Source organism: Nyctereutes procyonoides, unplaced genomic scaffold, assembly GCF_905146905.1.
Source record: "Nyctereutes procyonoides isolate TBG_1078 unplaced genomic scaffold, NYPRO_anot_genome, whole genome shotgun sequence".
Taxonomy (NCBI): Eukaryota; Metazoa; Chordata; class Mammalia; order Carnivora; family Canidae; genus Nyctereutes; species Nyctereutes procyonoides.
In genome coordinates, this window is record NW_026575132.1 from 31649736 (window position 1) to 31673468 (window position 23733).

The 23733-nt window shown below is 35.0% G+C and overlaps 1 protein-coding gene across 7 annotated transcripts in view; it reads left to right on the forward strand.

Annotated features, from left to right (window-relative positions):
- MAPK8 (mitogen-activated protein kinase 8) overlaps positions 1-22684 on the forward strand; it is an 86397-nt gene extending 63713 nt beyond the window's left edge. For 5 of the 7 annotated variants that reach the window (XM_055345277.1, XM_055345275.1, XM_055345281.1 and 2 more), the window contains 7 exons: positions 7218-7383; positions 11271-11342; positions 12680-12862; positions 13143-13267; positions 13791-13854; positions 17364-17441; positions 21256-22684. In XM_055345277.1, the coding sequence (XP_055201252.1) occupies positions 7218-7383; positions 11271-11342; positions 12680-12862; positions 13143-13267; positions 13791-13854; positions 17364-17441; positions 21256-21401 (834 nt within the window). In that variant the 3' untranslated portion in view covers positions 21402-22684. Of the gene's footprint in view, positions 1-7217; positions 7384-10844; positions 10917-11270; positions 11343-12679; positions 12863-13142; positions 13268-13790; positions 13855-17363; positions 17442-21250 lie in introns of all 7 variants that reach the window. The other 2 variants (XM_055345276.1, XM_055345280.1) reach the window with 2 other exon arrangements.
- Positions 22685-23733: the final 1049 nt, after the last annotated feature.

Consider the following 23733-nt stretch of genomic DNA (forward strand, 5'->3'; position numbering starts at 1 on the left):
TGTATTTCAATAATACAAACAATTGTAGCTAGCTTCCAAAGGATGAAAGCAAAAGTATTGGCAAAGATGTAGTGGGAAAACAAAACATGAGAACAAGGATAACTGTTTAATCAGATGAATTGAATATGGTGGGGCCAGGGAGAAAATATCTCCATAATTTTGTGAGGAAAAAGGGTGTAATCCACCTATTTGGATAAGTAACTGTCAAGAACTTTATACATGCAGTGTATAAATTACAATACACAAAACTTAAATGTGGAAAATAAAAGAATTCTACAAACACAATAGTAATGGGATGTTTTAACATACTCCCTTAGTTGGCTAGATAAAGTTGTAAAAATACAGTACAGTTATAGAAAACTTACATAATTAATTTGAGCTAATAATTAGCTCAAATGATCTGTTTCCTGTGGAGAAGAATATGCCTTTATCTTAGGTCAGGCTCTCTGGGAAACAGTACCTAGGGTGGGATATACATGTAAGAAGAAGTTTGTTGGGGAGTCTTTTCAGGATCAACATCTTTAAGGGAGTAAAGGAAGTAAAACTGGACAGAGGGAGGAATTGAAATGGATGCAATCACTCCAGGGGATTCACCTGGTGACAACTGGATTTGTGCTTTGGGGAGCAGCATGACCTTGGAAAAGGTGGCTTTCTGTGGCTGAAGGCAATTCCTGGAGAGAGATTTGCTGAAAACTCAGCACCAACACTGCTAGCAGCTGGAAGGGATCCTGAACCAGGGACCCACTATAGGACCTCTGGTGCCACTTGTTCTCACTTCCTTCATCAAGTAAGTTCTGGAAACTCTTCCTCCAGGATTTTATTTGATGTTTACTCCTTGAGTAATGAACTTAAAAGGAGTTTAATGGGATAAACTACAGCACCTACTCCTGTAGCTGGTCTTGAGGCCACAAATGATACTCATCTCTCTGCTCTACTACTAGTTAATTTCTAAACCCTTCACCCCAGCCTAATACCTCTGCTGGTGTAAAATCGTTTTCTTGGTAAAATAACCTGAACTTCATCCCTTAGGGTTTCAGTACAAGTCAGGGTAGGGAATGGGGTTCCAGATAGTCACTCAGAGACCCAAGCTGAATGTGGTTCCACCATTTGCATAGTTGCAGGTCAAGAGAAGAGAAAACTTGGTGGTGTGTCCTGGCTCTTCTATGCTTTGACCTGGAAGTGACACATGTCACTAATGCTCTGGAGCCTGTTGGCAGAACAGGTCTTCATGTTCTTCATGTCCTATTATAACGGACAGGGAAATGTAGAGAGGCAGACTTCAGAATGGTGGTGAACGTTAGTCTCTGCCACAGTCTACCCTTCTGGTTATCAAACATTTCTTTGCTCCCTTTGTTCCACACCTAGTACACTCACCCCCTGCTTAGGGTAGATAACCTAAAGTCCTAGTCTATCAAGGCATTTATTTCCCAACTGATACATGGTAATCTCTATGTCAGATCCTGTAAACAATCCTATTTGGGAAATTGAAAAGTTTAGTTATTGGTTATTTGTAATTTGAAATTCTCTTGAGCCAGGGTAGCTGGATGGCGCAGTCAGTTAAATATCTGACTCTGGTTTCAGCTCAGGTCATGATCTCAGCATCATGAGATTAGTCCCTATGTTGTGCTTCATGCTGGGCATGGAGTCTGCTTAAGACTATACCCCACCCCACGCTTGCTTGCTTGCTCTTTCTTCCTTTCTCTCTCTCTCAAATAAATCTTTAAAATTATTGAGAAAGAAAGAAATTAATTCTGTTGGCAGGTGCTGTGAGTGTAGCCTCCCTTGGGGATGGGGAATATTCCTTGGTTAGCCCCTGAATCTCATTTCTGCAAGGAATGGTCTGTTCACTGTTCTTAGTGGTTTTCTGTGAAGAATCTTTAATTCTACTATTTTTTATTCTACTATCCTTTTGAATATATTTGAAGTGCTTATTGGAAAATGTGTTCTTCTTGGGGGCTACTCAGCTTTCTCAGCTTCCTATCAAAGATTGGGGGCCCAACTGTCAATTTTAAGGCAGTCCTTCTCAACCTGGATACTGTTGATGTTTTGGATGAAGAATTCTTTGTTTTGAGGATCTGTTCTGTATGTTGTAGAATGTTTAGCACATTCCTGGCCTCTACCCACTAGATGCCACCAGTGTTCCCTAATTGTGACAACCAAAAATATCTCCAAACACTGCCAACTATCCCCTGGGGCCAAAATTGCCCTGAATTGAGAATCACTGTTTCTAGGCTAGAAAAGTCACAACTAATGGAGTTTCTTGATAGTATAGCTCTCTCAGAAACTTTGGAGACTTCTTTTTAATTACAGTTCTTTTTCAGAGCACATTTGTTAGTCACTGGCTTTATATTCTTCGGCTTAATGTCTACTTTTAAACTCTCAGGCTTCTGTTGGCAAGTGTAAGGCATTTTCATCAACCAAAAGAATTTACATCTCTTTCCTTCAAGGGTTTTCAGAAGTATTATGTGGGAATGATGCATGAAAAAAATAATCCAAGTTATTGGTGGCTTAATCTGCATTTATTGCTTGCTCAGGCATCTACAGGTTGGTTCTGTGGCACTGCTCCAGATCATGGGGTCAGATTCAGAATATGTTCAGGTTCAGGTTCAGGTTTCAGCATCCAGGCTGAAGGAATGCCTCCCAGGGGCACATCCTTTTCTTTTGGCGAAAGAGAGGAGCAAGAGCCAAACTAAATCAAGCATATTTAAAACTTCTTTTCAGATTTGTAGAACATCATATTCCCTCACATTTCATTGCCTAAACAAGTCATCTGTCAAGGCCTTTGTCAAGGCTCATTAATAAGATACAGGAGTACAGATGGTCCCCTACTTAAAGTTCAACCGAACTTTTCAACTTTACAATGGTGTGAGAAGTGATACACATTCATTAGAAGCCATGCTTTGATTTTGATCTTTTCCTGGGTTAGCAGTATGTGGTAAGACAACTCTCTTGTGATGGCTGGGCAGCAGCACTGAGCTGCAGCTCCCCCTTAGCCATGCAGTCACAGAGGTAAACAACTGCTACACTTACAAGTGTTCTATAGCCATACAGTCATTCTGATTTTCACTTTGAGTATGCTACTCAGTAAATTACATGAGATATTACAATACTTTATTATAAAATAGGCAAAATCAGATGATTTTTGCCCAATCATAAGCTCAGGTAGGTGTTCTGAGCTTAGGCTAGCCTAAGCAATGATGTTTGGTAGGTTAGATGTATGAAAGCATTTTCAACTTACGAGGGTTTATCGGGACATAACCCCTTCATGAAGTCAAGGAAGATGGATACACTGGGTTGGAAGAGGGAGAGATTTACTGGACAATCTTTCCTTTTTTTTTTTTTTTTTTTTTTTTTTTTTTTTTAGGGCTTAAAGTTTAGCTTTTCTAGAGACAGGTCCTGAAATTCTAGATTCTGGTTCTCTTTCATTTCATTTTCAACATTTTTCATTGTTTTTAAAGTGACCAATTCTTTCAAATGCATCCAGTAGCTACCAACACACACTACTTGAATTTTGCTTTCCAATCTCTTGTAGAGCAGGGGTTAGCAAACTTTTTCTATAAAGGCTTAGTAATATTTTAGGCTTTGGAGTTGACAGAGTCTGTCTTATAGCTATTTAACTGCCACTGTAACACAGAAGCAGCTTCATACAGTAGGTAATTGAATGGGCAGGACTAATAAAACTTTGTCTTTGTAAAAACAGGTCTTAATTTGTCAACCTTGAGCTTCAGATTCATTGTGCAAGTGCAGTGCCTTCCAAGTTATTGCTAGTGGCAGTATCATGAGATAAATGTATTGCTGTTGTATAACCTGCATCACCTTTCCAACCTCTGATATTCTCTGCTACCCGCTGCTCAAACTGATAAGCTGTGATCCTGTGTTTAAAATTATAACACCTCACTTCTGGCACTAATTTCAGTGTTAGGATAGACTAATATAAAGGAAAAACATTTCTATGTGTCTCCTTTACTCTTACATTATTATATCTGACACCAAATATGTGGTAGTTTTTCCCACACCAAACAAGTCTCAGATTATCTGGACACCAGCTGGGTATCTTGTAATTTAACTAAATCTTGATATTACCAGATCCAACAGGTTAAAGGGATCAGTCCTACAAGTGCTTGGCTGTTTAAATGCCAGTCACAAATTCAGGTTACCTGTGGTTCTGACTTCCTGGCTATAATTCAGAGGTCCCTCCCTCCTCAGGCTCAATTAATTTGCTATAGTGGCTCACAGAACTCAACAAGAGGTTTTACTTACTGGATTGCCAGTTTATTACAAAAGACATAGCTCAAAAATAGCCAGATGGATAGATGTATTGGGCAAGGTATATGGGAAGAGTAACAGTTTCCATGCCCTTTCTGGATGTGCCATTCTCCCAGCAATTTCACATGTTCACAAATTCTCCTTACCAGTCCTTTTGTTTTTTTATGGAAACTTCATTACATGCCAGATTTGATTAAATCATTGGCCTTTGATGATTGAACTCCGTCTTTAGTCCTCTTCCCTCCCTGGAGGTTTGGGGTGGGAAATGCTAAAAGTTCCAACCCTCTAATTACTTTATTGTTTCCCCTGACAACCAGCTCCCATCCTCTGGAACTTTCCAAAGTCACCTCATTAACATAAACTTAGGTATGATTGAAAGGCACTTTTTTTTTTTTTTTAAGAAAAAGCACGAGTGGAAGGGAGGGGAACAGAGGGAGAGAGAGAGAGAGAGAGAGAACCTTAAGCATGCTTAAGCATGCTGGGCATGGAGCCAGACACCTGGAGCTTAGTCTCATGACCCCTGAGATCATGACCTAAGCCAAAATCATGAGTCCATGCTCAACTGACTGAGCCATACAGATGCCCCCAAAATGCACTTCTTATGAAAAACAAAAGGCTCTCCTTTCTCCTTATTGCTCTTATCTCTTAGGTAATTCTAAGAGTTTTAAGAATTCTGTGCTAGTAATTAGGCCAAATACCAAATATGTATTTCTTATTATAAATCACAGTGTTACAACTAGGCTTTGCCAAGGTAACAGATAAACCCTGAATTCTTAGTAGCTTAACACAACCAACGTTTATTTTCCATAATACATGTCCAGGACAGGTCATGGTGGGGTAAGGACTTTGTCTTACATTAGGTGCTCAGCAACCTCAGTAGTCTGACAGAGGGTCTACTATCTGGAATGATAACTAATCAACAAAGCAGGGGAAGAGACAACAGGATGTTGTGCAGTGGCCCTTCTCTTCTTTGCTCCCACTCCCATCCTGTTGACTAGAACTAATCACGGTTAGGTCTTACCTGTAAGGAGGCTGAAAAAATTGGGGGGCAAAGTTGGAATATTAGGTTACTTCTACTACTTCTGCCATAAATTTATACAAATTCACTTACTCTTCTCATACATAGTTTGAAACACTGTTACATCTAGAAAGGTATAGATTCATATACAAGGTTGAATTTCAGGTAATATTCTTTGAAGCATTTTTTTTTACTTTTTTCTTGATGAAAAAATATTTCTTAAATTGTATTTTGCTCTTAATCTTGCCAAAATAAAGTGTTTTAAGGTTGGAATCTTATTGCTAAGCTAGAATGCAGTAGTATAAAGAGCCATTAATCTTTAACCATCATAGTAAAACACTGAAGTAGTATCAAAGCTTACAATATGTAATTCTTGAACTAGCTCTGTTACTTTGCTGGGATAATGTATTTTGTAAATAGTATACAATTATGTTTACAGAATAGCAATAATGAAAATTTTCATCTTCTATTTCACTAAGCCTGTTGATCTCTATTTTTAATTTGATAAAACCCTTAGATTATATATCTTCTAAACCCATTCATGATCACCTATCAAAATAGGCTAAAGACAACATATGTGATTTTCTGGATATAGACATTACAAAAGTGTGAATACTATCTTTCAGGCTGCTTTTTTTCTTGTGTATTAATCACTGGTATTTAACGTTATATACTGCTTGTCAGTACCAGTAATGGAATATTTTTGTGGTGTGGATATACTGTGCTTGCTTTCTTTGGTTTCTTGGTTCATAATAAGATTCATCAGGGCTAACAGGCAAAGTGTGTTGGACTTGAAGTCATGAGTGTTTATGCTGCTGCCTTCCTTTTAATTATCATAGCACATAATTCCTAAAGGGTAGGATTAGGTAGAAAATTCTCACAAGGACATCATTTAGTAGCATCAACAGCAAGTAATTTTATGGATTAGTGGCACCAAGACAATGGTATCCTACTTCCATGGGCAGACAAAAATTTTATGAACAAATTTGTGTGATTTAAAGTGGGAATCTAGTGATAGAAAAGACTGATAATCATTTCAGTCCTTTAGAACTAAAAATCTGCCAGTTTGAAAGATAAAGGACATTTGCTTGGATTGACATGGAATAGCCCATTATTGACTCGTAATATCTATATAAAGCTTATTGTGAATTTAAAATGAGATTTTTAAATTTTATTTTAGAGAGAGAGAGAGTGCGAGCTTCTGTGCTAGCAGGGAGAGGGAGAATCTCAAGCAGACTTCTGGCTGTGTGTGGAGCCCAATGCAGGCTTGATCCCAAGAAACTGAGATCATGACCTGGGTTGAAATCTAGAGTTGGACACTCAACCAACTGAGCCACTGGAGCATCCCTAGAATGAGACTTCTTAAAATTTGGTCATTTATAAAGGCTAACTTATGATTCTCTTTCTTTTACTATAATAACTTTGAAATACCTTTCCAATTGTTTTTATTGCACTTGATTGAAAATTTCTAGCTAATTGTAATTTCTAGAAACTGAAAGATAAATATCTCTAATATGTATGTATTCATAAGTGAAAAATGCCATTAGGCTAAATTCTCAAAATTGCCTGTTACGGTGAATTTGGGCAGTGATATTGATTATAATGAGAGACATTATAACAGTTATCATGAATTGTTTTTCAAGTGATCTAATGGACACGTGGGTGGCTCAGTCAGTTAAGCATTGACTCTTGATTTTGTCTCTGGTCATGATCTCAGGGTTGTGAGATGGAGCCTCATGTCGAGCTCTCCACAGAGCAGGGAATCTGTTTCTAACTCTGTCTCCCTCTCCTTCTGCCCTACCCCCTGCTCACTCATAACTCCCTCTATCTCAAATAAATAAAATCTTTTTTAAAAAATTATTCTAATTAGCTTGTGAACTATAAAATATTTGTATATACCATAGCAGTCATTTTTTGTTTTTATATTTTTAAGGACTTAAAGCCCAGTAATATAGTGGTAAAATCAGACTGCACTTTGAAGATTCTTGACTTTGGACTGGCCAGGACTGCAGGAACTAGTTTTATGATGACACCTTATGTAGTGACTCGCTACTACAGAGCACCTGAGGTCATCCTAGGGATGGGCTACAAAGAAAACGGTCAGCAAACACTATTTACTTGAAATACTGTTATTCGCTTTTGTTTATCAGATTGCTTATGTAAATATTTAAACTTAAGTGGATAGAGTTAAATGTATCACTGAAATGTTTATCACAAATTTGAAAGTAACTATAAATTTTGTCATAAATGTTTAGAAAAACTTGGGGCCCCTGTTTATTTAAATATAAGTACATAACCATCAATACTACAGCTAGACAAAGGATTTGTTGCTTTGGCTTCTGAAACAGAATATATGCCATTTGCTTGCCTGTAACTTGAAAGTGAGTATTTCTAACAGGGCTGAAGTATATGGTGGACTGACAGTTCTTTAGTAATAATACTACTTTGCATAAGTGATATTTGAACATACTTCCAACCTTTTGAAACTAAAGTTATAGCACCTAGTGTAGACTTCAAGAGCTATAGTGAGGCCATTTTGCAAAGCTGATGGATGATTAAAGTGATCTTTTAGAAGCAGTGCTTCATCAAAGCCTTGTGTCCACCCTAAAGAAATGTCATTATTTATATGTACGTATATTCAATTATAGATTTCAGCATTAGAATCAAGTTTGAAGGGACGCCTGGGTGGCTCAGTGGTTAAGCGTCTGCCTTCAGCCCAGGGCGTGATCCTGGAGTCCCAGTATCGAGTCCCACATCGGGCTCCCTGCATGGAGCCTGCTTCTCCCTCTGCCTATGTCTCTGCCTCTCTGTCTCTGTCTCTCATGAATAAATAAATAAATCTTTAAAAAAGCAAAAAAGAATCAAGGTTAAAGAAAATTAACAGGCATGTAGTTCATATACCTTTTAAAATGTTACATACATATATGTGTATATATACACATACGTGTAAGTTAAGAAATTTTGTTGAAACTCAGATTTTTAAGCTATAAATAAATCTATACCAGATGATTATGAGCTTAAACTATAACTTTTAAAATGTGGCAATTTCATCCAAAATACTCCCTAGAATAAGACCTAGGGTACCTAAGGTGTGTTTTTTTTGTTTTTGTTTTTAAGCAAGGAATCTGGAACAGAAGTTCACTTTGAATCAAGAAACTGTATTAATTCAGTCTTTAAGATTAATTTTTATAAAAGATGACACTAAACTGAAGATTTTAGCTTAATTTCCTTTGCTTTTCTGAATTAACTAAAAACAAATACTTTGACTATTTATGATTATTCTTTTCTTTAACATGCTGTTCTGTTCCCATACTGTCTAAAATTGTTTTATATGTTAGACTTCACAGATTTAGATTTCGTATTAGACTCTTTTCTTTTGAGAAATGAGATTTCCAGTAACCAGCATGAAAACTGCTTTTGCATTTGTTGTAAAGCTGTCAATTGTCACAGATACTGTGTCACTCAATGTCCTATAAATGTGATCTTGGAGATAGTTTCTATTGGTGCTAATTTCTGGTAGAAACTATCATATAAAGAATTGACATGCTTTCCTGTCTTAGGAATTTTGCAGATCACTTTATTGCCCTTTTTTGGCCTCAGGAAACGAAATCAAATGTAATGCTTGATCATGATAACATTAGTAATAAGGTTAGAACAAGAACTTCCTTCTTTTAGTGACACCCCACCCCCACTAGTTCTAACAACTTTGTTTTGTCTTTTATTGCAAGCTACCATAAGGCTTTTTACAAACTGTGACATGATAACTATATTTAAACTGCCTAATAGATTAAGCAGTTAAACCGTTTAAAGCTAGTTTTGTTTGAATCAGGCATGCTCTATTTTGAGAAGTCTTCCCTAACCCAGGCAATATCTTCTCTTGTGCTTGCAGCTTTTGAAATTTGTTTAAAAACATGTTTTTCTTAAGGCTACCTACATAAATTGTGTCCTGGATATTTAACTGAAGTTTACCATTCTTTAAAACCTATAGGGAAATTTTATTGTAGTAGTTTGTTTCCAAAAATAAAAACCCCAGAAAAAATGGTTTTCTGAACTGATTTATGAGTATTAACTTTCCTCTAAAATTGTATTCTTGAAAGGTGAATCATGAAGATTCATATGAATTCTAATAAATTTTAGAGAAACTTTAACTCAACAGGATTTCCAAAATTTATTCCCACCTTTGTTCCTAAGATTCCATAAGGAGCTGGTAGTCTCTTTATGAGTATATTGGAAAGTACAGACTTCTCATTTCACAAGTCCACCTATCTCTAACACTTATTTCTTTCCTTTCTTTTTTTGCCTGAAAAAGGACCTTGAAACTTCAAAAACAAATGCAAGTTTCTAAGGCTTTCTTTTTAAATTGCTCATTCTTCCCCTCTTCTATTAAACTGCAACCACCTACTCTCCTTTATTTTAATTGAAGTATACAGTAGGCATGCAATATTATATTAGTTTCAAGTGTACATTGTAGTGATTCAGTGTTTATACACATACACACATATGTATATATATATTTATATATAGTGAAGCAGTCATCACCATATGAATCTACCTCCTCTCTTTTTTTTTTTTTACCAAATTTACAAACCAAAGACATAAAATATCAGGATGTATTAGTGAAACAGGTAGAGATCCCCAAATTGCCCTTTTCTTTGTTTAGCTGATTCTTTTCAGCATTAATTGGATTTCCCATTAAAAGTTGATGGGAGTCAGGAAGTCAATAGGGAGACTCTTTGTAGATAATAAATCTGTGGGAACTTTCATATTATACCCAACTAAAACTAACTTCTTAAACCAAAGCAGTTTGGTTTTATGGGCTTAAAAAACTTTAGATGGAAAACATAAAATATACTTCTTTTACTAAGGTTTTTTTCATTGATTATTTGTTCATTCTCTATGCACTTGTTCCATTTGGAATAGTAGGGTAATTGTAGTATGACATCAAGAAAACAAATGACTTTCATTTCAGAATAAACATAGGACTTCTCAAATAAATTTACCCAGTTTGAAACCCAGTTTGAAAATTTCTGAAGAGCTTTTGATTAACTTTTTAACTGTAATTATTCATAGAAACGCATTCTTTCTGTTAAATATTTTAATATACTAGATTATTTCCGCTCATGCTTTTTTCTTTTATTTGACTTAAAGAGAGAGTATAATGCACAGTTGAACCTCAAAATAGTATCAAGATTTTATTTAAATTTTGCCGCCTCATGTTCATTTTCAGCCTTATTTGCAAAGATGTGTTTGATTCTGTTTCATATTTTATAAACAAATTTATAGAGACAAATGTATAGGTTTTTCAGTTATGTGATTTCTGTGCATAGCTCTCACTTTAAAATTAGATATGTAGTTAAAAGGCTACACTTCACATTTGCTTTTGTGAATCAAAGCCTTTTGAAAAATATTTTGTGTTTTAAATTATTCCATTAGCTAAAATTAAAAGCACTTTTTTCTTTTTGTGATGTTTTGCAGTTTTTATATAATGCAGTCATTTATGCTTCTTTGATTTTAACGACCTTTTGCTTGCTTTTCCTTCTTTTGTGCTGCAAACATATAGTGGATTTATGGTCTGTGGGGTGCATTATGGGAGAAATGGTTTGCCACAAAATCCTCTTTCCAGGAAGGGACTGTATCCTTGTGCTGCTGCAGCAGTTAAATTAGTTAGGTGATGAACTTCCTTCTGTTCTCTAATGAAAATAAATATGGCATATTCATATATATGGGCTTCTTTAAACAGATGTAAAGTTTGTGGCTGTTATAGTTCAAAAATTGTTGAGACAAGAAGCTGAAATATTTGTAGGCTGCATTTGGCAGTAGGACATACAGTCTCTGCTGGTAGTTAGAGCACATTCACTGTCACTCATTTTTATTTTATACTGCTTTCTATAATTTTAAAGTATACATGGTGTATGTAATTTTTTTTAATGTTTAATTTTTTTTTAACCAAAATCTTTATGTTAATGTCATTGCATTTTGTTTTCAGTTGACATTTGGTCAGTTGGGTGCATCATGGGAGAAATGATCAAAGGTGGTGTTTTGTTCCCAGGTACAGATCGTATCCTTATCTTTGGCCTAAAATGTAGTTTCTAAAGGTCAAAATGTATGATAGCACTTTAACTTGGTCAGGTATAATGTATTTTGTCTCTCCCTAATAGTAAAATATTGTTAAACTACTCTTTCAAAATACCACCTGCTATTTGACATAGACTTTCCTTTCCCTCATTTATTAGTTTATATATAAGTTAATTCTTACAACTGCTAAGTGAATTACCCATAATTACTTGCTGGCTTTGAGTTGATTTATTTAACCTAAATCAAAAATCATGGCTTGCATTAAAATTTCTAATAATTATACACTCGAGTGAGCCTAGAAGTACTTAGGACTTAATACAAATTTTGGAATTGTCTGTTGCTTCTGTTCATCCTTTTGTTTTGTTCCCCCAACCACCTCCTCTTTTGTTACTGTTCTGTATGTTTTGCATCTTTTTGGTTGTTGTCTCATTTTTCAACATAACATACTGATTTTTTTCATCTGAGAATTTTAGCATAATAGTTTTATATGGTGGTGAGTAGATTTGGGTTCATTCTTTTTGTTCATCTGACTGATTTTAGTTTTATATTAATGGTGGGTGATCTGTTACTTGTTTATCAACTAGTAACACTGAGGGAGAATGGGAAAAGCTATACTCCCTGGGCTAAGAAAGACTGAATTAGTCTGCAGAGAGGACTTGGAGTATGAAGACTAGGACAAAAAAGACCAGGGAATCATAACCTTATTAACAACTTATCAAAACACAGACTCATTTCTTAAGTTTCAGAGTTTTAAAAATATTTTAATTAAACATAAGCTAAACAAAGAATGACAAAAGAAAATGGCACTTTTGTTAAAGCCATTATTTTTATTGTTACTGGTTATTTTCTGTTAGTACAGAAAACGAAAGGACAGATTATAAGAAGTATTTCTTAACCTCCCAGAAATGCATTCACATTTTCTAAGTTGAAAGAAAAGACAGATTTTATATTCTAGAAGTGTGTACAGTTTAAATTTAGAGTCCCTGTGGGTAGTAATTGTCGTTATTCCTTGAGTCACTTATCCTTTGTTTTTAGAATTTGTGGGTTTAAGCTTCTCTTTCTATGGTAAAATCAGTATTAGTAGACATACACACACACACACACACACACACACAAAATAAGATTAACAAAGCTTATCTGTTGATCCTTTCTATCTACAGTCATTGCCTTTTACAAGGTGGCTATAAGACAGAAAATTTATAACTGCCACATTCTTTCTTAGAATTTTTTAAATTGCCCATTTATTGTTATTTTAATATAGACATGGCTAATGTATTGAACATTAGTTACAGAGTATTTTTCTTAGCTACTTGATATTAGATATTGATCAGTGGAATAAAGTTATTGAACAGCTTGGAACACCATGCCCTGAATTCATGAAGAAACTACAGCCAACAGTAAGGACTTATGTTGAAAACAGACCTAAATATGCTGGATATAGCTTTGAGAAACTCTTCCCCGATGTACTTTTCCCAGCTGACTCAGAACACAACAAACTTAAAGGTACTTTTTATAAATATGTATATTTATTCAGTTTTGGGATGTGTGTGTATGTATGTTCTTAAGGGATAAAACCCAGCGTTATCTCTGAGTGGTGGAACAAAGTGAAAGGTTTGAGTTAACTTTTTTTGTTATTTTTTTAATCCTGTATATAACCTGATTTTTTAGTAAAATCTTTTTTTTAAACATACATTTTCAATAAATGAAAGTTACAATAATGAAAGTTATAATAATTTAAAAACTTTTGTTAGATACATATACATTAACATCATTATTTTTACAGCCAGTCAGGCAAGGGATTTGTTATCCAAAATGCTGGTAATTGATGCATCTAAAAGGATCTCTGTAGATGAAGCTCTCCAGCACCCATATATCAATGTCTGGTATGATCCTTCTGAAGCAGAAGCTGTAAGTTCTTTTCTTAATGTTTGAAGACTATACTGAATTAAAGTTAGGTTTGGAGGAGACTTTAATTTTAAATAAAAATAACATATATTTTCTGTTTTTTGCATGACTAGTATCTTAAATTAATGATCATATCCAAGCACCCCACACAGAAAGTTGCATCCCACTATTTCTTTCCTTTTAGCCTTGGTACGTGATGCTAGGATGTTGAGCACTTTGGGAAAACATTCTAACTAGTTACAAGACAAACTATTCTGTCCAGAGCATAGCACAGTTGTGTGATGTAAATAAAATAGGACAGTTTCAAAAACTAGAAGAAAAGAAAAAGATGGTTAAACATCTTTTTTCCTGTCGTGAAAGTGTTATCCAAAACTAGTCTCTCTACATAAGAAGTTTGTTTATGATTGATCAGTGTTTGTCTAATGATGTATTTTTGAGAATCTCTGCCTGGCTAATAATTCAGATAATTTATAAGAAATTTATATACTCTCAATAAACTGAATTATTGTTGCATTGTGTTTTTCAGCCACCACCAAAGATACCTGACAAGCAGTTAGATGAAAGGGAACATACAATAGAAGAGTGGAAAGGTAACATTCACCAGATTCTTAGAGATGAAGCTGGAAGAGCTTCTGGATCTTTATGTTGATTTATTCATGTTAAATTAAAGATACTTTCTATTATTCCTAACTGATATTTGGTAAAAAGATTATTAGTATTTTTACAGAAGTAGAAAGTAAGTTTTTTGTCCCTGACTTAATCTGAATCTCTCAGGTTCCCACCCCGACATACTGATGCTTTCTGGAATTTTTATGCTCTTTCATAGTGTATAGATGTACAAACTTGTGTTTGATGTCTCCCTCTTTTCCTCTCCCACCCTGTTTTAATCACAAATGGTTGTATACTGTGCACACTCGCTTTGTTGATATAATCATTTATCTTTGAGATGTCTTACTCCACATATCTAGCTCATGTGGTTTAATAGCTGGTTAGTGTTCTATTGTATGGCTGTGTCACAACTTCTGTATCTAACTCCTTCTTGAAGAGCTTTAAGTTGTGTCCAGTCTGTTGTTGTTACAGACAACGCCACAGTCTTCTTGTATACATGTGAGAACATCCCTGTAAGAAAAATCCTACAAGGAGATTTGCTGGCCCAAAGGATATTTTTCAAGTATTTCCAAAATTACTCTCCAAAGAAATTATAGCAGTTTATACTTCTGTCAGCACGGTTTAGGAATGTCTATTTTAGCAACTCACTTGGTCCCTTCTTTACCTGATCTTAAAATGGAGACAGAAGACCTATTATTAAGAGATTACATATATAAATAGTTGGAAAGGCTAAAGGTAGTGAGTGGGGAGATATAAACCTGAACAGGTGATCCATCTGTAAATTTGGGGTGCACCTGGGTGTTTCAGTCAGAAGCATCTGTTGGCTCAGGTCATGATCCTCAGGGTCCTGAGATCAAGCCCCAAGTCGGGCTCCTTGCCTGGAGAGGAGTCTGCTTCTTCCTCTCCCTCTGACCCTCCCCTTGCTTGTACTCTGTCTCTCAAATAAATACATCTTAAAAAAAAAAAAATCTATTCAGGAAGAATGAATTTGATTCTTCCTAGGAGTAACCAAGATTAGTTTTCTCTGAGTTAACTTTTGGGAAACATAGTTATACTCTATAGAGCCCCCCAGAATGATAGAATTAAGTAGAACCTAGTGTATCTGTATATGTAATAAGTAATGTACAAGAATATAATTGTGGACCAAAGTATGTGGTCCTGATATTTTACATATTTTATCTGATATTTTTATATATCGTTACATTTACAATAGACATTTATGTATTTCTTATAATTTTAATAGGCCACCAATTGTAAAACATATAATTCTATATCACGAAGAGAAAACACTGCCAGTTGCACTACACCATTGATTATAAGATACAACTCTATTTCATACATGTTAAACTGCAAGTGCATCTTAAAATCAATGAAACATAGTACAGTTGACTCAACAACCCTGGGATTGAGGTGCCGACTCACACACAGTTGAAAATTCGCATATAACTTTTGACTCCCCAAAAGCAACTGCTAATAACCTGCTGTTTTTTAGATGCTTTACTAATAACATAGTTAACACATATTTTGTATAATACATATACTGTATACTGTATTCTTATAATAAAGTAAGCTGGAGAAAAATGTTATTAAAGTCATAAGAGAAAATAAATTTATAGTACTATACATATATTTGTTGGAAAAAAGCCATGTATAAGTGGACCCATGCATTTCAAACCTATGTTGTTCAAGAATCAACTATATTTTCTTTATTTAAATTTAATTTGCCAGCATATAGTATAATACCCAGTGCTCATCAGGTGCCCTCCTTAATGCCCATCAGGTGCCCTCCTTAATGCCCATCACTCAGTTACCCCATCATCCCCACCCACCTGTCCTTCAGCAACCCTCTGTTTGTTTCCTAGAGTCCACAGTTTCTCATAGTTTGTCTTCCTCTCTGATTTTTCTCCATTCAGGAGTCAACTGTATTTTTGTTTGTGTGTAAAGATGTATCTGTGATTTTTGATTACTGTAAACAAGTTTACCTTTATTCTGTCTTTTTCTCCTAGTCCAAGTGCAGCTCAGTGACCCATAAACTGCTTTTTTTAAAGATCTGCTTGACAGTTTCAGCATTATAGCAGAAAAATCCATTCCAGAGCCATTAACTTACAGGTTACTTTGTCTACTAGTTAGTACTCCTAATTAGCTTTGGTTCCTCTGCCCTAATATCTTTTCACAAATGGGTGTTTTCTCTTTAAAAAAAAAAAAAATCCTCCTATTTAGAATACTTATCATTGCTTTTTTGTTTCTTTCAAGAAAAGAATCTTCCATTCTTTCCTCTATTCAGACTTCGTATTTTTCTCTTTCCAAGACCAAAAAAGATTACCATAGCAAGCAAACTTTGGTGTCTCTAGCTCTTGTTCCTTCTGACATTCCCACTTATTTTACCTTATAATTAGAGATTCTTTATCAGTTTAATTTAAGTAATTAGATTCCTTGAAATTCTGTGAACATTTTCTGCTTGGCCATTTTTCTTAGAAGAGGGTTCGTTGTTCTTATGCATTTTTCAAAGGATTCCATGATCAAAGATGAATAATGGTGATGTAGCATCCACTGGAAGGTTCTTCTGAAGTAGACATTCAGACTCACAAGGTGCATCACACTTGACATAGAAGAACACAGGGCAGGAGGGATATAATAATATCCTCAGGGCAGCATCTGGTATCTCTTCAGTTGGAGCACTGCTTATAGCAGTCCATTCACTATACAGAAGTCTAGTAAAAAGGATTCCCATGGAGAAATCTGTGATAGCATGTCATACTTCAAATCATAAGGAGTTGAAGGGTAGCTACCTGCTTTTTTAAAAAATAAAAACATATTTATATTCCATTCTTATTAAAGAAGCTTCCATACACACTTGCATTTAAATCTTATAACAGATATCTAATAAGCACCTACAATGTACCAGTACTATGCGACAGCTCAGGAATTAGATGTGAATAGGACAAATGTGAGACAGAATTGAGCATTTGTCATACTATGTGTAGAATGACATGGTATAGTACAAAGAACTGGCGGAGTGAAAAAAGATGAGGCTTCCAACCCTAGCTCTATCCTTAACCGAACTTTAGGTGTAGATAAGCACCTACAATGTACCAGTACTATGCGACAGCTCAGGAATTAGATGTGAATAGGACAAATGTGAGACAGAATTGAGCATTTGTCATACTATGTGTAGAATGACATGGTATAGTACAAAGAACTGGCGGAGTGAAAAAAGATGAGGCTTCCAACCCTAGCTCTATCCTTAACCGAACTTTAGGAACATTAGTTATAGCAGAGATTTTGTTTCTTTCAATATAGTTCATGGTTCAGGATCAGGGAATTGTGGTTAACACTTTTGAATCTTTGACGATTAAGGGAGTTTTTGCCATTGAGAGGACACTATCAGAAATAGTTAATATGTGTAAAAATGTTTTACTTAAAACATAGAAAACTGTGAAATTGGCTCTTAGACTTTGAAAAGTTTATTTTTGTTCACCTTTTTTTTCAGAGTTAATATACAAAGAAGTTATGGACTTGGAGGAGAGAACCAAGAATGGAGTTATACGGGGACAGCCCTCTCCTTTAGGTTGGTTACAATATAAGCTTGGTTAAGGTTATACAGTTTGCTTCTTCTGTTGTAATCTTCAGTTGCATGAATCCTGTAGTTTTCCCCATATTTACTACTGTTATTATTGAAAGTTTTAAAAGTATAGGGAGTATAATTTGGTTAGTTCAATTTGAAAGCACTGATACACTATTGTATCAATACATCATACTAATATATCCGTAACTGACTTTATAAAATATACATCTTTTTCTATAGTACTGACATCCCAATGAAGAAGAGAAATTTAAAACCTTTTTCTATTGACATTGTTCTCTTTAAAGAAGAATGTTTTCACAATTAAGTATACTTATCAGGATTTTAACACTTTACTTTGGATAAACTAAGGCTTTATTGCAAAATTTGGTACATGTGATAATAAGTTACCATCTTCTCATTTTGGTGTTTTTGATTTGTTGAACTAAGGCAGTAACATTAAAACTGCCATTAGAAATTGTTCCATCTCTAACAAGAAAAGCGGTTTGCAGGAGTTAGACATTTTCTTTTATCATAAGCTATCTTACACTTAATTTTAGTACTTGTAAAAGCATAAAGCATTGAGGGGGGAAAGTTAAATGACAGGTAACTTGTATGAAATATATACTACATGACAGGCACCTTGTGGTTTATGTACTTTTATTTCTTTCAAACCTTACCTAAGACCTCATGAAAGGGATTATTATGCACATTTTACATGTGAGGAAACTGAAGTTCAAAATTATTAAATGAATATAAAATTACAAATATATTATGTAAAAAAGTCGCTAACCTGAAGCCATGTTTACCAGTAGCTTCAGATAACCTGGTTTTTCCAGTATCCCATATGGCCTTTGGCTGGCAGCAGAGACTTTTAGCTGCAGAGGTTAGGGCAGCTTTAGGAAAGAGATGAAATTTGAATTGAACCTTGAAGGCCAAGTAGTATTTCAACAGATAAGTCTTGAATTTGAGTAAAACGATGCCATTTTAATCATCCCTTTAAAACTCTTCTACATTTTAAGAAAAAAAAAAAAAAAGAAGAATATCCTGTGGGTAAGATTTTTAATTATAGTTTCAAATGCCCATTTTGTTGTACTATAAACATATATTTGTTTAAATAATTTCTGTGGCTCTCTATAACATTTTTGGTTATATTTGTGCATCTTTAAAATTTTTTATTTTTTAAATCCTTGATCAGGAGTGCAGTCTTCTAAATTATAATGTCGATACTATTGAAAACATAAATTAATTTTGACCTTATACTTAAAATTTAGTTGTAACAAAAGCTGTGTTATAAATACTTTAATAGCTGAGTTGATTGGCTTTGTATTGATGTACGGTAGTAGCGTAACTAAATTGTTCGTGTTGGAGATCCAAGTGGGATTTGAAAAGTCCATTATTTGGAAAACTTTTATACTTCAGAATACTATCCTAAAAAAAATTTTTTTTTAGATAAAAATAAAAAAGAATACTATCCTAGTGAGTGGCACGTTCTAAGTGTTGAATGTTTGAGTGAACTTAATTTCATGAGATGGAGCAGTTGTATCTCTTCTTAATTTAAAGAAATGGCATCTTGGGCAGCCTGGGTGGCTCAGCGGTTTAGCGCCGCCTTCAGCCCAGGACGTGATCCTGGAGACCCGGGATCGAGTCCCATGTCGGGCTTCCTGCATGGAGCCTGCTTCTCCCTCTGCCTATGTCTCTGCCTCTCTTTCTGTGTCTCTCATGAATAAATAAATAAAATCTTAAAAAAAAAGAAATGGCATCTTAAAGAACACTTGACTGTAGTTATAAAATAGTGGCAAGGACAGGACTGCAGGTTTCTAGACATTTTCTGGGTTCTCAGTTATTAGCTTGCAGAGGAGAGTGTTATTTTAGTAAATCAACCTGTTATAAAAATATTCAGTTCTTAATTATATGCAAAAACAGAAGAAAAATCTTTGACAAATTAGAATATGAGATAATCACAATACCATTTCAACTTGATTTTTTAAAATGAAATATATTATTTTCCCCACTTTCCTATCTTTATTTCAGTTTGGCTAATATACAGTGAGTTTGCATGCCTTTGAGTGTATAGAGACTCACCTGAGAGGGAAATGACCCAGCTACCAGAAACGAATGATTTTCCTTATTATTGCCATTCAGATAATTCAGAATTTACTAGATTGCTTTAAAGTTCAGGGGAAACAGGTACCTTTTTTTTCATAGGTATTTGATTTTCAAATGAAAAAGTTACCTATGTAATGCATTTAAAAGTTAGTTTTGGGGTGTTAGTTAGTTAGTTTCGGGTGGCTCAGCAGTTTAGCACCTACCTTCAGCCCAGGGCATGATCCTGGAGTCCTGGGACTGAGTCCCACATCAGGCTCCCTGCATGGAGCCTGCTTCTTCCTCTGCCCCTCTCTCTCTCTCTCTCTCTCTCTCGAATAAATAAATAAAATATAAAAATTTAAAAAAAGAGGCATGAAAACGTATGTTTGGTAGAATCCTTTTATCATCTGAATATTTCAGTACAAGTCTTCAAAGCTAGCCGGGTACTGTGTACTCTTCAGTCAACAGACACATTTTGTAGAGTCTTGTGGATTGAATCTGAAGTAGGGTGTCAGGCCTGAAGTCTATTCAGTCTGCTCCTTTTATTCATTTTACTTTGTGTTACCTGTTCTGTCTCTAGTAGTTCCATTCTTTTCTGTCTCCCAGCTCCCTCCCCAGTAACCTAAAGATTTGCCTATTCTATGTCCCTGGTGATTTCCTTGTTGCTCTCAAAGGACCTTTTCTGTTCTAAAGAGTTTTATTGTTCATCATTAGACAGAATAATAGGATAATTTAAAACACTGAGATGCTAGGTACTAGAGCAGTGGTTTTCAGCCTGCTTTGTTTTTAGCTTTGTTTTTATCCTTGAGTGCTTGAAACTCAGCCCTAGAAATGCTTACTGCTCAATATGAAAACCATTGCTTTTATTCCATAAATGTATTCTTAAGAACTTCTGTATAATTTGTATTATTTAATAAGCTCAAATTTGGAATGACTCTTATTTGATCACATAGCTCAGAAGAATTAAAAAAAAATACATACTTACCTAGAACATGAATCATCTTTAACATATTTCCCATCCCTCAGTGACATTCCCTCCTATGTCCTAACCTAACTCCCTTCAAAGGATTTCTCTATTGGTTATTTATTCCTGCTACTTTCTAAAAAAAACTCCAGGTGGGATGCCTGGGTGACTCAGCAGTTGAGCGTCTGCCTTTGGCTCAGGGCGTGATCCCAGGTCCAGGGATCAAGTCCCACTTCGGGCTCCCTGCAAGGAGCCTGCTTCTCTACCTATGTCTCTGCCTCTCTCTCTCTCTCTGTCTCCCTCTCATGAATAAATAAATAAATCATAAGTAAATAGGTAAGTATATGTATGTATGTATATATATTATATTGATAAATATCCAGGAAATGCTTGTTAGCTATAGCTAACTTACTTCCAGTAAAGGAAACAATCTTCTTGTACTTTTATGTTTTATGTTTTAAAATCTTTTTTAAAAAAGATGTGCCAGGATATTATTTGGAGTTTACAGTGAAAAGATAAGTAATTTTTATTAGGGCAATAGTCTTTTAACTTTTTGGGCCATATATCCCTTTGAGATTCTCTCTCCAACAAAATGCAGTACAGACAGTTTTGCATGTTTTATCAGTATTATTCATACACAATCTAATGAGCCTTTTCAAAGCCAAGAGAAAAAAATTATTCATCACTAGAGGTAGCCAATACAGTATAGGCAGCTCGGCATGCAACTCTGTCTGCAACTGATTTGCTGTTTTGTTTCTCATAGCACAGGTGCAGCAGTGATCAATGGCTCTCAGCATCCATCGTCGTCATCATCTGTCAATGATGTGTCTTCAATGTCAACAGATCCAACTTTGGCCTCAGATACAGACAGCAGTTTAGAAGCATCAGCTGGACCTCTGGGCTGCTGTAGATGACTACTTGGGCCTTTGGGGGGTGGGGGGATGGGGAGTCATTTAGTCATTGATAGAACTACTTTGAAAACAATTCAGTGGTCTTATTTTTGAGTGATTTTTCAAAAATGTAGAATTCATTTTGTAGTAAAGTAGTTTATTTTTTTTAATTTCAAGTGATGTAATTTAAAACTTAAGTTGTGTTTTAAAACAGCAACAAAACTGTATTGTATTTTTGCTGTAATTAACTGTATAATGTAAACCTAATTATTTTATCATGGTTTAAAATTTTTGCATATTTGCTTTATCTTATGCTGCTGATTTTTTTTTTTACTGAATTTGTAAGATTTTGTTTAAGCAATTATTATGTGGTGACTTGCCTATATCATGAATTATTTAAGATTTTATAGTTTTTTTAATTAGAATTTTATTTTAAATGTTTTGTTCATGATGCTATCCTTCAGGGTTATGTGCTTATCAATTAAATAACCCCAGAGGAGTGAGGGAAAATAACCTGTAGCCAGTTGTATTCAGGAATAACTACTGTAAATGATGAACGTGTTAAAAAAAACCTCCAATATTTGCTACTTGCCAATCCTAATTTAATTATAACAGTTGGTAGGCATCCTACAATTGTTCTTTGGCAAAAGTCCCATCATCTAAATGGCAGAATAACTTAGAGCATGTCTTTGAAGATGCTGGGTGTCTACCACCACCCTCCTATTCCCCAAACCCACACAACAAAAGTAAAGTAAAAAGAATATGGTATTTTCTACAAATTTGTGGCATGCTCAAAGCTTATGATTACATAAAGTCAAGAGGATACTTCATGAATAATACATTTCAATGCAAATAAACAGATGGTTCACTTCTACTAGCTATGAGCCTGTTTTTGTACACAGAGTTAATCTACTCAGGCTGTAGGTCCCAGCAGTGGTCTAGAGTCTGGTCTTTCCCTTTCCTGCAGCCTCAGGCCCTTGGACCTTGGACCTTTTTGGTTTCCTATCACAGTGTCAGTCAGGGGAGCACCAGTTCTCAAGGTGTTTCTGGCCATTTGATTCTAACTGTAGCATAATCATATTTATACTAGCTGTTGGGAGGTTCCAAAGCCTACTTCAGTTTCTGTAGGTGATGTATCAAATGAGCAATATACCGTTCATCTGAAAATAGTAGCACACAGCCATATATAGGATATCATTTTCTAAGGACTGTTTCTTCACATTGAGCAGAGCAGGCATAAGTAGTGGTTATTTAGTCTGAGTCTTTGTTTTTTTATACCTAATTTTCAATAAAACATGCAATGTGGATGTTGAGTAGTGTAAGAATGGTGCTGCTCCTATCAAGTGTATGTTAACTGTTTACATTTTATACCTGCAGAATTCTTTCTCCACAACAAATTTTTCTTAAGTAAATGCCATTGAGGTCTCTATCTCTGAAATACATTCTCTGTATTGCCCCCAGGCACTTTTTGTTATTTTTGGAACAAGAAGGATTTCATGTAATGAACTGGGAAATGCATATGTAAGTAAGTGACAAGATTCTAGGCAGAAAGTCCATGGGAATTAATGACCAACAGGAGCAAGAACTGGTACATCTCAATATGCAGTGTCTGAGAGTTCGCTTGGCATGTTCTTCATATATTTAGTGCAAAATGCCTTTTGAGTTAGGTATTTTAGGTTATTGTTAATGTGCAATATTTAGGATTAAAATACATTAGCCTTTTTGTATGCTTTGAAATAGCAAGTTTGTTTTTGATGGTTTCCAGTTGTGAGTTCTAGCCTCTTGAAGTTATCAACCTTTTTATCAATCCCTCTTCTACTCATACAACATGGTGTGTTAATTTTATTAATAAGCAAATTAGAGTTTTGAGAATGTTACACCTCAAGTTATAGAAACAATTGGATTTGCAATTTTAGTGGAAATTTGAGCATGAGTGTGTTCTTAGTTTATATTAGTTTGGCAGTTAATCAGCTTTATTTTCCCTAGGATAGATTATTTCACTGTTGCACTTTAACAACTGACATGCTTTCAGAAGTTTCTCATATTTTATGTTTGATTGCCAGTAAGCCATCTCTATTGATACAGATTAAGCAAGGAAAACCAGGTGTTCTTACTGTATCATTTGTTGTAAATGCCAGCTCCCCCTTGCCAGCCAGCATGTTTCAGTTGATCCAGAGAAAAGGAATTCTTATTAGTCAATGCAGACTAAAATTCTTAACAAATTCTATCCTGAAAATAGTCTGTTAAATGTTAGGTGCCCTAGGTTTTTAAAATACAATATCTAAATACAACTTTCCCTCATCACATAAATCTAATAAGCTAAAGATGTACTGGTTCTTTTTATTTTATAAACCTT